At 52.9% G+C, this 15,049-nt stretch overlaps 1 protein-coding gene and 1 long non-coding RNA gene across 2 annotated transcripts in view; both read left to right on the top strand.

Moving 5' to 3' along the window:
- The first annotated feature begins 5,794 nt into the window (after nucleotides 1–5,794).
- Nucleotides 5,795–7,626, top strand: LOC124228512 (uncharacterized). Its single transcript, XR_006885733.1, has 3 exons — nucleotides 5,795–5,887; nucleotides 6,359–6,670; nucleotides 7,555–7,626. It is a non-coding gene; the product is annotated as an uncharacterized LOC124228512 (long non-coding RNA).
- A 6,430-nt stretch (nucleotides 7,627–14,056) lies between these two features.
- IGFBP2 (insulin like growth factor binding protein 2) overlaps nucleotides 14,057–15,049 on the top strand; it is a 25,431-nt gene continuing 24,438 nt past the window's right edge. The window contains exon 1 of the mRNA XM_046644663.1: nucleotides 14,057–14,605. Coding sequence (XP_046500619.1) covers nucleotides 14,164–14,605 — 442 coding nt within the window. The 5' untranslated portion in view covers nucleotides 14,057–14,163. The remainder of the gene's footprint in view (nucleotides 14,606–15,049) is intronic.

Genomic DNA, 15,049 nt, shown 5'->3' with positions numbered 1-15,049 from the left:
ACATTCTGTCTTTGTCCCTGTCATATGCACCTATCCTATGACACCAAGGGTCCCACTTTGAGGTTTACGTGCCATGGGACCCCTGCCCACAGCTCTCGATCCCCTGCCCTGTCACTTTTTAAGCAAGGTCGGTTTGCACAGATCAGATGAGAGGATCACTAGAAGTATGGGGCACAGGGAGTGGTGGTGTGACAGAGTCATTCCCATGACAGATCCTGTCGGACCAGGCCCAGGCCAGGTCTGGACGCACGGGGGTGAGTGTGACAGACAGTCCTTGTGTGCAAGGAACGTGCAGTCCAGTGGGGGAGACAGACATTCATTAGATACTTGCACAACTAAATGTGGAGCTGTAACTATGAGAAGTGCAGCAGAACAGTCCCTGGGCCTCGGGGGTCGGTAAGGAGGGGTCTGATGAAGGGAGGGCTGCCTTCCTTCAGGGAGGCTGAGACGAGGGAGAGCAGAGTTGGTGGAGGAGCAGACGGGTCAGAGGGGCGGGACTGGAGAGCTGGCTGCAGGGAGGGGGACCGATGTGGAAGAGGCAGGAGGGGCCGAGACCAGCAGGTCTGAGGCTTCAGCTCTTTGTCCTAAGAGCAGGGGGAGCCTCGCCAGGCTTTGAGCCGGGACCTGAGTTGATCACACTTGTGCTGGGAGAGAATCCTCTCTGGCTGCAGCATGGAGAGCAGACGGGAGCAGGGTGCAGCTTTCCTAACAGGAAGGTGGGGAGGGGAGGCCCCGGACCCCGTGCTGCCTCCCCGTGGAAGCTCTGTCAGGCCGGGCAGAGTTGTCCGTTCTGTTTGCAGGCCCCAAACCATGAAAGCAGTGCTTGGCCCCTCGCAGGTGGCCCAAGTTCCTGAGTGCCTCCAACTTCCTAAGGGCTTCAGGGCAGGGCTGTGTCCATCGCAGACCCCCACCTGCCAAGGGAGGGCTCCGCCATCTTGACTTATTTGACCAACTTGTCCTGGGGCCCAGCACATGCTCAGGCCAAAGATACGAAGGGGAGACAGAGGAGAATGAGACACAGGGCCAAGGACACAGGGCCAGGGCCGCAGCTGCCGTGCAAGAGCGAGGACTTTATCACAGAGGGATCTCGTGGAGCCTGGATCAAGGTCAGCAGAATCTCATGTGGGGCCTGCTGTGTGCAAGCTCTCTGACCTCGGGCAAACCGCTTTACCCTCCGACAGCCTCACTCTCCTTATCTGGAAAGTGGGGTGATAAGAACTGCTTTGAAGGGTTTTTGTGAGAAATAAGATGATCAAATGAGATGATTTTTATGAGTCACCCTGCTAAGAGGCTGGTACACAGCGGGTCACCCAGCCATGACACTGCTCTCCTCCTCCCCGTCTCTCCTTGTTGTTCCTATTATTCTTATTTGCAGCCAGCCTTCCTGGTGTTTCTCCAGAAAACCATTAACCACAGTTAAATAAACCAATTCCTGCCTCTACTCCCTCGTAGTTCTGTGGAGCTGCCCATACAGAAGCGGCTCCACTCCGGCTCCATCGCCACTGTGACTGCATGGCCTCAAGACTTTTGCTTTGGGGCTTTATGTGAAAATAGGTTTGTCTCCTCTTCAATGGCTTCCTACATGCAGGGTGTCTCTCCTACGGATGTCTGACCTCTCAGCGTGGCCGTGAGTACTGCCCACCCAGCCCTGGGGGCCCTCCCCTCCAGGCCACTTCAAAGGGAATTTTGCACACCCCTCATAGCCTATATTTTAAGTCAAATCGTTTGAAATAAGCCCTCTAGACCTGGTGGAAAATCTCCCTGGGCATTTTTATGTGAAGTGGAAACAGAAGATCTTATTTTTAAAGAAAAGACCCCTCCAGGACCTCAGGATCTAGTGGAGAAGACCTGGCTCGGCCTGGGATGTGTGTCCCAGGAAAGGCCTGGGGGGGAGAGGCTGCGGGCTTCCTGGAGGTCACACTGAGTCCTCCCCAGCATTCCCTTCAGAGTGGGCTGAGAACACACCTTCAGGAGCAGGAGCGGACTGATGCCAGCCCCCTCTGCGTCCTTGCCAGGCAGTTTGGGTGAGTGACAGGATGACTGCTGTTGAAATACACCCTCTCAACTCACACTGTGGCCTGGAAGGGATCGGAACCCAGTGGGACAAGGGCAGAGTCAGAAACAGCTCCACTAGCTACATGACACTGCCCTTATCTCCACAAATATTGACTCTGGAGGATCAAACAAGTGGCCAAAAAACAATAATATTTTCCCCTGGAGAGAAGGTCCTGTTCCAGACAGCCAGGCCCAAGTCGGGCAGACAGGCAGAGGCACGCGCCACACCTGCAGGCGAAGGTCTCCCGGGGGCCCTGCTTCAGCTCCGCGCATGCCTCTGGAGTCGTTGATGGTTATGCCAGGGAATGAGAAAAGTGGTTCAGGGTGCCAACAGGTGGTCCTTAAGAACACCAGACACCCCATATTCCGGATCGGAGCGTTCAAAATCAGGGGATTGCTCCAAGATGCAGCGGCCCCACAGTAAGACCCAGCCCGGGTTTGGCAAACATGGAAGGAACCCACTCTTTGGACTGGCCATCCTGCCAGGGGCCTTCACGAGACAGTCCACTCAATCCTCACAGACGCCCCCAGGAGCTAGGTGGTCTCGCCCCATTTTGCAGATGGGGAAACTGAGGCTCCAAGTAGTGTGGTGACTCGCCAAAAAGTCCCCCGTGGATTACCTGGCAGAGCTGGCATTGGGACCCCCAGATAACTGAGTGTGCTGTGCTCCTTCTGATAGTTTCAAGTTATGAAGTGGTTGGTGTTAAAGCTCCAAGGCCCCTTTCCACACGGAAGGTCCAGAGACCAGGATTCTGAACAAAGAGCAGAAGCTGAGGTCATTGACTTGGATGAGCCTCTGGCTTGTTTACTATTTTGTAAAGATGTGGATGGAAATAATTATTGATTCTCCACTCTGGCTCATGGGCAAGAGGCACAATTTGGAAAGTTTCGGCAAGATGCCCACTCCTGCACCGCAGCCGCATAGAGTGTGTGTGTGTGTGTTGGGGGGGGGGGGGGGGGCGTGTGGAATGGGGTAGAGGATTCATTATGACTCTAAAGCTTCCCTTTTGCCCGACCACCCTCAGACAATGATCCCTTAGTGTCCTATGTCTCTTGACTATCATTACAATACAGCAGAGTCGCCAGGACCCTTCTCTATAGAAGGAAAGGCCTGGGCCGTAGTCAGAGGCTTCTAGGGGTGGGTGGGCGTGGGGATGAAAAGCAATATCCTTTAATGAAGATAACAGTGATGGAGACAAAGAAGCAGAGAATGCAGAGAGGAAGAAACCAATAGCTCACTAAGCTACAGTGACAGAGAGGAACAACAAAGAAACAGATAGAAATAGTTGCATTGTGACAAGTTGCAGGGAGGAGAGAGAAACACTTTATAGAAAGGGAGGAAGGCAAGTTTCCCTGGAGGCGGCAGCTGGAAAGATTTCCACTGGGAGGAAGATGCACACGGGAGGCTGTGGGTGAGGAGGGTAGGTGGGGGGCTGTGCGGGGGACTCAGAGCAGCAGGGTGCTGAGTGCTGGGAGTCACCCCAGAGACACAGCACCGCTGCCTCTGCCGGCCCTGATGTACTGCCAACCTCTAGCAGCCCCCAGAAAAGCAGTTTCCAACAGGTCCTGCCATCCATGGCTGAAACCCAAGCGGAGTGTGGAGTTGAGATGTGGGAGAGGGGAAGAGGGTGCCAGAAACACCCTCCCTTACAACCAAGGAGCCAGAGCTCTGATTTCTAACACCACCTCCAGGAAGCCTTCCCAGCCCACTGTTTAGGCAGCAGAGCTCCCCACGATCCATCCAGAGGTTCGTCTTCCTTTTGCTTTGTGTTCATAGCTCAATAGAATTATAATCAGGGTTATAATTCCCTATAGGCTCTTTTATTTGTGTTTTTCATGTGGGTGTGTATTGTTTCTTTTAATAGCCTGTACATTTCTCTATTTCTGTTTTACCTCCTTTGCAGTGTCTGGTGCAGGGCTCCTGTTCTTTTGAGAATGTACAGCAGTTTCTACTCCTTTCTCCTTTAGCAATCTATACTTTAAAAAATTCCCATGGTTATTAAATTTTGTGCCATTCTCCTGGCCATATCTTCTATTCAAAATTTCCTTCTGACTTGAAGGCTCTTTATATTGCCCATTGCCCTTCGTGGGGTATTTATTATCTCTTGAAGGCAAAACAAGTATTTTCATTCCCATTTTATAGATGAAGGGACTGAACCTCAGACCCCTGCTCAAAATACTTAACCTGGCCAAGAGATTAAACGACCTTCTACATTTTGTACCAACATGTGGTACCCAAGCTGATTTTAGGTGGTATTCCACAGAACATCTTTTATTTGACAAATTACGTATTTTGTTTTCATGTGTAAAGGAAAGGTAGTATATTAAAGCTGTGTTTTCAGACATATTATTGCTTGCAGTATTTTACTTAGATAAAATAAGTGAGTTGATCTGAAGGTAAATATTAAGGAAATAATAATCGAGGTGGGTCAAAGAGATGGTGAAAATCAGAAGCAGGTTCCCAAACGACTGATGTTTGGGATATACTGCTTGGTGTCGGCTCTGCACACAATGGCACTGGGTTAGTGGGGTTTTGCTGCCTGCCCACAGCCAGGATGAAGAGGCAGGAGTGCCAAGCGGTGACCAGCGCTCAGGGAGAGAAACCACAGATTCGTCCAACGACCTTGAGCGAGAAGGAGCTTCCTTTCTTCAGGCTGCAGTTCTCCCATTGATGCAGAGAGGAACCACCCAGGCTGCCTAAGTGTAAGTGTGTAGGGAGAATGGGGCAATCTCCATCTACTATGGGTGAAGCCAGGCAGGAGGGGTCTTGGGGGGAGTGGGGGGAGAGCACACAGGAATCATAGAAGACCAGCCCCTGTCCTCCCTGAGCTTTAGCATCACGGGGAGTTGGAGGAGTGGCTGGAGGATGCAAAAAGAAGCTCAAGGCAACCTGAACTCAGATCTCAGGACAGAGATCTCGGTGGAGCTCCCTTCCTGCTTGGCAGTGTTAGGAGCAACGGACAGAGACAGGGCAGGTCTGCCTCAGCTTCAGGAAGGGGCTCTACCAGGAACCAGAGTCATGTTAGAAGAGAAGCTTTCTCCCACAGAGAACATCCCTGCTCCTCCACCAGCCTGGAAGGAATCTCTAAATCCAGGGCCCTACTCTTCCTCCAAAGAAAGGCTCTTTGCTACCTCCATCCCCCCAATGGCTTCATTTCCAAGCGGGATGATTTCATCATTTCCTCTGAGCCTCAAATCTCCCTCCCTCCACCCTCAATCTCGGCTGAGCAGTTGCAGCCTCACCAGCTGGCTTCTGATTGGAGGAGAGAGGCTGCAGTTTAATTACAGAGCCAAGGAGAAGCAGGGCCTGCCTGCAGAACCATAGCCTGTGGTCTATACAGCTCTCTCCCAGGCGGGAAGGAGGAGGGGAGGCAGAAGGGGACCATTCAAACCCAGTTTTCACCCCTGCCCAGCAGCAGTTTTGGAAAAGACCAAATGTGCCTACAGCCACTTCTTGCTTTCCGTGACTCTCTGCTGAGGCCACAGATTTCCTGGAAAGGGGAGTTGGGGCAATGAAGTGTGTGCGACCTTGAGGGAAGGGTAGGGAGTGAGAGGATGGGGAGGGGTGAGGTCTGTGTGCTCAGCTGGACACACAGATTCTGTAGCCTGCATTGCAACATGCCTTTGTGGTGGACTTGGGTTTCAGCTGGAGGAGGGGTCTGGCTTTTGTGTGTGTGTGATTGTGGGGGAGGGAGGCTGGTGCTGTGGGGAAGAGAAGGCAAGCTGAGCCTGGGAGCTTGCGATTTCCCATTGCCAGGGCCTTGGAAGAGCTGGCTGGGTCCCTTCCCATCCTTTATTTGTTTAGCTTTGTCTGCTTCTCAGTGGCCTCAAGGTGGTAAGGGTGGGGGTGATGGGGAGATGAGATAATTGTGGGGGGCTGAACAAGTTGCTCAGACAGTATTGTGTGGCTGAGATCCATTGAGCAAGCGAGAGAGAGAGAGAGAGAGAGAGAGAGAGAGAGAGAGAGAGAGAGAGAGAGAGAGGGAGAGAGGGAGGGAGGGAGACCCCCTGGAAAGAGAGGGGGAGAGAGAGACACCAAGCACAATGATACTAAAAAGTAAATGTGAAGATTCAAAACCAAGAATCTGTTAGAGTTCAGAGGGGCCCAAGGTGGCAAGTGTGAGCCATCTCTGTCCGGGATGAGGGCCAGGGAGTGGGGGCAGCAGGATTTCCTGGGAGGGGAGGGGGTGCCTGCAGACAGATCTAGGATTAAGAAGTCTGCTGCGTTTCAGGAGCTCCCCCGTCAGAGTGTAAGATGGGCCGTTGTTTGCTGGGGCCTGAAAGGTTTATTTAACGGTTCCAGATAGAGTGTCGCCAAACAGATGTAGTCTTGTTCCTCGAAAGAAAAGCTGCCGCCGGGAGGAGGGGACAGGCCCATCTCATGGACGCAGTGGCCCGGCTCAGATTTTCACAGATGCTGCATCCCTCTTGAAGCCTTCTCAGGGAAGCCAGTTCTGTCCCTCCTGATCCTGGCACCCGCTCGGCCTCCTTGTACCACTTGATCTGCCTTCCTTCTCCAAGAAGTCTCGGGGGCACCCTGTCCAGCTCTGAGTCTCGTCCTAGATGACCAGGAGGGTCTGCGGGGCCTGGCCAAATGCTGGATTGAGAAGCTGGGGTGAGGCTGGGGACCGGGACATCTCACCGTGGGATTCTGGGAGGGAGTGGGAGCCCCTGGAGTGGCGACCCAGAGGGAAGCTGTGGGCACTGGAACCTTGGTAAAGAACCTGACATTTATGGAGCTGGCCTTTCCAACAGGCATCCTATTGCTGCCTTGAGGACACATGTAGGGATGCTACAATGGGCGGGCAGTTGGACGAAGGTTGGGAAGTAATCCTCCAGGGTCTGTATTATCTCGGAGGCCTGACAGTCTTTGAAAGCCTGCTCTCTGTAATTAAGGAGGCCCCAGTGCAGGGGTCAGCATGCTGCAGACCTCGGGCCTATTCTGGCCTCCATCTGTTCCGGTAAATAAAATGTTATTGGAACCTAGCCATGCTCGTTTGTTTAAATATCGTCCTTGGCTGCTCTGGGGCTGTAATAACATAGTTGAATGGTTGTGACAGAGACCATATGAAGCCTGCAGTGCTTAAAATATTTACCCGAGGGGTCTTTGACTGAAATTTTTGCCGACCCCTGATCCAGAGAATTCAGGCTGAGGGATGCTTTTCCCAAGGGAGGGAAACAATGGTGATTTGTTTAACCGGCTGCACCTCTGCTCAGGCTTGGAGCTCTGCAGAGTTCCTCCTCAAACTGAGAGCCCCAGAGCCCAGAGGGAGTGGGAGACCCAGGGCAGGAAAAGTGTTGATTCATTTTCTCCCTAGCAGCCTGCCTCTGAAGAGCAGTAGGGCCCCTTGCTCCCCAGGGAATGACCTGCACTTTGAGGAGCAGAGGGTAACAGAGTGAGGCCTGGCTTCCATATAGATGTCCTGTCAGTGAGAATGGGGGAGGCTGTGCCCATGATGCTTTCCAGAGGTGGCCTGAACTCTATCTCCTGTCCCACAGGCTGTTTGTCCACTTCCTTGAAGGTGGGCTGGCCTGGTGACTGGTGGACCAGGGGGATGAGGGGGAAGTGATGCTGTGGAACTTCTGGACGCCAAGGAGCCTTGCGACTTCCACCTGGGCCCTCAGGCCACTCATTCTTGGGACACTCCCTCTTGAAACCCAGCCATCAGGCTCTGAGAAGCCCAAGCCATGTGGAGAAGCCATAGGTAGGCGCCATTGTTGACCACCCAGCTCAGCTGCCAGCCAGCTGGCCTCCACTGCTGGCCAGGTGAGTGAGCAACACTCTTGGATGGCCAGGCCTTCAGATGACCTAGGTCCTGGACACCGTCCACCATAACCACACAAAAGAGCCTGTACAAAAACTACCCAGCAGAGCCCCGTCAAGCCACAGAACTATGAGAGATGATCCACATGGTTGTTTTAAGAGTTATGCTTTGGGATGGTGTGTCACACAGTGAGACGTAACCAGAACAAGGGCTGAGGCAGTGTGGGCTGTAAGGGGCATAGGGGATGACTCTGGCCACACACCTTGAAGTTAGCACCAGGTCTTGAGGTAGAGTCCTGGTTTCTTGGCTCCCTTGGAGTAGGGGAAAGGTAAGGGTTTGAATCTGGCTCTATTATATACTACCTGGATCGCCATGGACAGGTCACATAACCTCTCTGGGCCTCATTTGACACTTATGAGACTCAAATGAAATAACATCCATGAAAGTGTTTGCAAGACTGACTGCTCTTAGCTTTATCCCCTCTTCCTCTTGTCACTGCACTTCACTGCCTGTTGCTATGGCCATGCAGATCAGCCAGACGCCCTGCTTATGGTAGGGAGAAGGTTCCAGATCCCATGGCCAGTTCCATGCCTTGTTCCAGGCCTCTGAGGGCCACTGTGTTCTGAGGTCTCCTTCTAGTTCTTTCTTGCCACTCTTGAGTGTGCTTCTTGGAGGCTCTGGGCATCTAGTTATCCCTTCCTGCTGCAGTACAGCCTGGAACCACGCCCACTGCTTCCTACCAAGCTGTGAATTCCACCCCCTGCAAACCTCTTCCCAGCTTTCTTAGGGGAAGGGAGGTGCTGCTTTCCTGACTTCACACTGAGGAACTCTCGGCCTTGTGCTCCCCTCCTGCAAATGCCAAAGGCTGTCGGCCCCTCCTGAGGGCAGTAAGGTCATAATCACAGCACAGCTACCTATCCTGGAGGGCTGCACGCGGGCAGGGTGCTGGGGACTGCAGCGTGACTGTTCCATTTACTCTTTGCAGCAACCCTCTGAAATAGGTCCTGTTATCATCCCCTATTACAGATGAGGCAACTGAGGCTCAGAGAGGTGAAGTCACTTGCCCCAAAGGACACAGCCGGTGAGTGAGGGGTTGCACGTGAATCCAGATGGCCCGGCGGCAAAGCCCTTTCTCTCAACTCCTCCACCAGCCTCCAGTGGTCACATCCTCATTCAGAATCTTTTCTGTTGTGTCCTCTCCACTTGGTGACTTTAGACTTGACCAACTGAATTCAGGAACTCCTAGAGGGCAGGGCACCCCAAAGCCTGAGCCAGCATGTGGGAAGAGGCATTTGGTTGAGATGTTCTGAAGACAAAGATGATGATGGGGATCAGGTCAAGTTGTAGGCCTGGCACCCACTCAGGAAGTCCCACAAAGCAGGCAGCCTGGCCCTTAGTTACCCCAGAGCATATTTTTCACTTTTCATCTTTTCCACAGTGGAGCTCCTCAGATTTTCACTGTGGAGTTTCCAACTGAGGAGTCAGCTCAGAAAAGGCAGAGCTCCTCATGCCTGTTTGTTGTTTCAAGACTCACAAAGGAGGGGGAGGCCCTGGTCTGTAGCAATTCCTAGGGGTATGGATAGAGGGTAGAGGACACTTCCTCTGCTCGAGCAATAATCTTATCTTTTTCTGCCTCTTTCCTTCCTCCTGAAGCAACATCTAAAACTAAAATAAAAGCCTCCGTAATAAAAAAGTCTGCAACCCATGCATGCAAGATGATTTTAGGTGTTACTCAAGATGTTTAATCATGATACATGGGCAAGACATTAAATAACATTATATGACATTAAAAATTCCTCCTGTCATTGAAAAAGTGCTCAAATTTGCCAGTCATCGGGGAACTGCAAAATAAAACCACAGTGAGAGACAACTATATGTCCACCAGAAAAGATGGAAAATGCCAAGTATTGGCAAGGATGGAGAGCTAGTGGCACTCTCAGATACTGCTGATAGGATTGCAGACCCGTACATTTACATGGCAAGACTTTCTGGCTGTCTCTATTAAAGCTGACCACATGTACAGCCCCTGGCCCAGAAATCCCAGGTCTCGGTATAGACCCAACAGAGATGTGTGCTCATGATCCACAAACAATGTGTTCTAGGAGGTTCTCAGCAGCTGCGTTCACAGAAGTCAAAAACTGGAAACTCTTGGGACCGGCCCTGTGGCCGAGTGGTTAAGTTTGCGCGCTCTGTTGCGGTAGCCCAGGGTTTTGCCGGTTCGGATCCTGGGCATGGACATGGCACTGCTTATCAAGCCATGCTGAGTTGGCATCCCACATGCCACAACTAGAAGGACCCACAACTAAGAATATACAACTATGTACCGGGGGTCTTTGGGGAGAAAAAGGAAAAAAGTAAAATCTTTAAAAAAAACAAAACAAAACTGGAAACTCTCCAGATGCCCATCAACAGCAGGATGGACAGATAACTTGTGGTGCAGTCAAACTACGGAACATGACCCAACAAGGAGAAAGAACCAGTAAACTATATGCAAGAATACGGAAGAATTTCACAGACAGAATGTTGAGCAAAAGAAGCCAGAGACAAAAAGGCTGCATGTTGTATGTTTTCATTTAGGGGAAATGCAAAAACAGGCAAAAGTCATCCCTGGTAGTAGATGTCAGGATCATGGCTACCCTTGGGGGGGCAGAGGTGGTGATGACTGGCAGGGAGCCTGAAGGGGGCTTCTGACCTTAGTGTTCTTCTTCTTCACCCAGGGACTGGTTATATCGGGTAGTCGATTTGTGAACGTTTATCATATGTGATATGTGTTTTATCACTTATGATATCATAAATGGTAATGATAAAATATATCATAATTTTATCATTTATGACGTGTACTTTCTTGTATGTATATTACATTTCAGTAAAATGTTGTAAAAAACATTCCTCTCCTTCTGATAACTTAATGGAGAAAAATCTCAGCTTGGGTCTGGCTTGCCTTTAATACTTCTCCTTGGACCGGCTCATCTTTTGTTAACCAGGGGAGAGTGTCCCAGGCTCAGAGGCTTCCATAAGCAACAGTATCCAGCTCAAATTGAGTAACGCTGTTTTCTCTCCATTGTGTTTATTTTTATGGTTGCTATCTATATATGGCCATCAATACTGGTTTTCCATTTATGGTATTGATACAAAGTTTCTTTTAAAAATAGCTTTAAGTAAAAAAGAAAAAAGTGAATTGACACATTAAAAAAATATTATGTAAATAATAGTACAGGTGGTACTTAGTTACGTCCACCTTGCGAGGGTGGAGTTTGTGCAACACCTTTCAAGTGAAAAGAGGCAGGGATTAGGGGGAGGGGAGGAAACCAGTTTCAGCCTGTCCCCATCTCTCAGTGAGTTCTCATCGCCCGGCACAGACAGGCTTTCAGGCATAAGGACGTATCCTTAAGGGAGGACTCTTGAGAAATTTAAAGTAAGGAATGCTGCGAGAACACGGGACAAAGCCCGGGCCCCGGGGCAGAGCACCAGGTTTCACTCAACAAGTGGAGGAGTCTCCGTGTGCCTGCACGTTCTGGGCCCCGGCCCGCAGGAATGAGCCAAACGGCGGAGCCCCAGGCCAGCCGGCAACCGGCCTGGGCTGTGGTCAAGCCGCTCCACTTCTCTAGGCTTCAGCCGATGGAGGATGTTCTGTGATGGAAGCCTCAGCAGCAGCAGCCAGCCTTTCTAGAGTAGAACTCTGAGCCTCGTGGGGAAGGACTTAAAAACCTGGGTTTGCTGTGGGTGGGTGGGTAGGTGTGTGTATGTGGGGAGTAGGGAGGTAAAACTGACTATTAACCAGAGAACTAGGAGAAAAGATTGGGGGGGGGGGGGGGGTCTTCAGACTCATTAGAAAGAGAAACCTCATTGAGTCCTTTGCATTCAAGTTTAGCCTACTTCGCCTGCTCAGCTCCAGGTTCTCGGCTAAGAGATCAAGAACCTTAAAAGGAGTTGGAAGGAGGATGAATCTAAAAAGATAAGTAAGTAGCTGAATGAATGAATGAATGCCTCTCCTATCTTCTCAACAGACTCATCACTGCCTTTCAACTCCAGCTGCTGGGCATTGCAAGGGAGACAGAGAATAGGGACTCTGCCAAGAGTATTTTTAGAGACAGTACTTTTCATTCATTCACTCATTCATTCATTCGACACATTTACTGAGGGCCTGCTGGGTGTGACGCACTATATTTTAGACCTGTGCCCTGTCCAATATGGAGGCTTCCAGCCACATGCGGCTACTGAGCCTTTGAATTTTGGCTAGCTCAGATTGAAACGTGCTGCAAGCATAAAAATGCACATGAAAGCTTGAGGATTTAGTACGAAAAAAGGAATTTTAAATCTCTCATTAATAATTTTTAATATTGACTACACACTGAAATGATAATTGGAATATATTCGATTAAATAAAGTTCATTATTAAAGGGGGTTCCACCTATTTCTTTTTGCTATATTTTAATGTGGCTACTAGAAAACCGAAAATTGCACACATGTGCAAGTTTGTGGTTTGCGTTAGATTTCCACTGGACAGTGTTGCGCTAGACGCCGTCCCTACTCTGAAGGTGCTCAGACTGCATTGGGAGGGTCCTACAGAGCCAATGTCGCCAGGCGGGCACCAGCCACCAGAGTGCAGCGAGGAGTGACCAGCAGCCTCCCAGGCCTGTCTCTTCTTACCTCTGTCAGATCTGCAGCAGACACAGCTGGAGTGATTTCCGGAGGGTCAGCTCTATGTCACGCCTCTGCTCAAACATGGATGCTGCACCCCCTGCCCGCTAAGTGAAGCCAGACCTTCTTACAAGCCAGCTGGGTTTCCTGCCAGCCCCACCTCCCCAAGCATTCCGCTGGCCACAGCGGACTTCCCTTCCCCAACCTCACTTTCCCATTTCTGTGTCCTTGCTTTGCTGCTCCATCTGCTTGGGGTGTCTTTGTTAGTCCTGCATGTCCGTGGTAGAATTCCAAGGTTCAATTTCAATTCTGATTCATCATGAAACCCCCATCACCTCTACATCTAAATATTCCTCCTCCTCACAGCTTCTGCCAACCAGTTATCTGTTCACCTTACCAAACTCCCCCCGGGAACACTGCTGGTTCCCCATGGTCAGGAACTTGCCTTCCTGGGATATCCAGCTCACCTCCAGGGCCAGGTGGCCACTGTTGAGTTGAATCCAATGGCTCTGAGCGCCAGAGTTAGAAAGAGCTGCCCTGGAAGGCCCTAGTCGGCGAAGGGTGGCATGGAGGTATCAAGAATCAAATCTGGGCTACAGGCAGCTTAACCGCCCATCCTCCGGCAAGAGAATCTCCCTGACAAGGGCCTTTGTTAGGGTCACAGCTCATGGAGATGGGTGATAATTAAGGCAGGGTCCAGCCTGCAATGCTGGGGGTTGGGGTCAGCTTGGATAGATGACTCAGTAAATCAAACAGAACCACGAAGGGATGCCATCTTTGTCCATCTGAGAGCTATAATCCACCTTATTCCAGGGCATTCTCTCACACCTGGACGGTGATCTGATCTCTCCGAGACCCCTGAAGCGGGGTGTTCTGGGACCCCTTCTGCAGCATCTGTGGAGGGGGACCCAGATCTCTAAGGGATGGCTTTTGGGGGGAGGGGACAGAGCAGGCGGAGAGGAGGCGAGCACGTTTCTTAGTATCCAGAAATTGCGTTTCTGGTACTAACACGTTCCCAGATGCTCTGAGGGTTGGGAGACTGCAGCGGTCACTAAGAGGGGCTCTTTGGGACTAGGCTGGAACAGGGTATGTGAACCTCCTCCGGACTCACTGACGGCAAAGTCATTGCCCCCAGCAACAAGTCAGCGGTGGGTGAAAACCCCAGGATGGAGGGAGCTGGTGGGAGCGGACTGAAATCTACTTGAAGGTCACGACGATGCTTTCTGTCCTTTGCATTCCCCCAGCGCTTAGCCCGGTGCCGGCCACGTGGGAAGCGCGCAAACCAAGTCCTTCCGAAAGGAACTGAAACTGGGAGACAAAAGCACCCCTTCTCCTCCACTCCTGAGCCCGTCCTACCTAAGCCCCCAAGTTATTCTTATTCTCCGGGAGTCAGGGAGCCCCGGGTAGGTGGGTGGGGCGGGACAGAGGCCAGCGGCAGTAGCCTACCCACCGCGCAGCGAACCCAGCGGGGGTGGGCGAGTGGGCGTGCGCGCACTCACAGGCCGGCGCGCGGGAGTGTCGGGGGAAGGGGGTGGTCTCCAAAAGGGGGAGGGGAGAAGGCAGGGGGCGGGGAGAAGCAGGGCCCTTTAGGACCCAGCAGCCGCGGCCGGCGAGGAGAAAGAAGCGAGGAGGCGGCTCCCGCGCTCGCAGGGCCGTGCCACCTGCCCGCTCGCTCGCCGCCGTCGCGCTCCCCGCCGCCAACATGCTGCCGAGACCGGGCGGCTCCGCGCTGCCGCTGCTCCTGCCGCCGCCGCCGCTGCTGCTGCTGCTGCTGCTGGGCGCGGGCGGCGGCGGCCGCGGGGCGCGCGCCGAGGTTCTGTTCCGCTGCCCGCCCTGCACGCCCGAGCGCCTGGCCGCCTGCGGCCCCCCGCCCGCCGCGCCGCCCGCCACCGAGTCCGGGGCGGCCGGCGACGCCCGCGCGCCTTGCGCCGAGCTGGTCCGGGAGCCGGGCTGCGGCTGCTGCTCCGTGTGCGCCCGGCTGGAGGGCGAGGCGTGCGGCGTCTACACCCCGCGCTGCGCCCAGGGGCTGCGCTGCTACCCCCACCCGGGCTCCGAGCTGCCCCTGCAGGCGCTGGTCCTGGGCGAGGGCACTTGCGAAAAGCGCCGCGACGCCGACTACGGCGCCAGCCCCGAGCAGGTTGCAGGTAACGCGGCTGGGACGGCGAGTTCGGAGAAACTTGGAGGGCGGCGGGGCAGCCTGGCTGGCGGCCGTTCTGTAGGGAAGGAGTGTGCGGCGGGATCTCGGAGGCCGTTTGAGCGGAGGGAGAGCCGAGTCCTGGACCAGCTGTGGGGATTACTGGAGGGAGACCCGAAAGTCAGGCCCCGGGAGCGGACCTGGAGTTAGAACGTGCGCGAGAGCCCTGGCTACTCATTTGGTGGCGAAAATTAGGGAGAGGAAGGCATCTCTGTTACCACAGTCTTCCCTCCCCGGGTGGAATGTACCCTGACTTCTATTTTGGAGGGGAGATTTACTGGGGAGGAGGTTGTTGGTCAGATCTGTAGGACTGGGAGCTTGAGACTGATCTGGGCGCAACTCGAGCCGGTGACCGCCGACCGAAGGTTCCTGGAAAGGTCCTGGTGGAGGACGC

The sequence above is a fragment of the Equus quagga genome, chromosome 17 (genome assembly GCF_021613505.1).
Source record: "Equus quagga isolate Etosha38 chromosome 17, UCLA_HA_Equagga_1.0, whole genome shotgun sequence".
Taxonomy (NCBI): Eukaryota; Metazoa; Chordata; class Mammalia; order Perissodactyla; family Equidae; genus Equus; species Equus quagga.
This window is presented reverse-complemented; position numbering and strand designations above follow the sequence as displayed.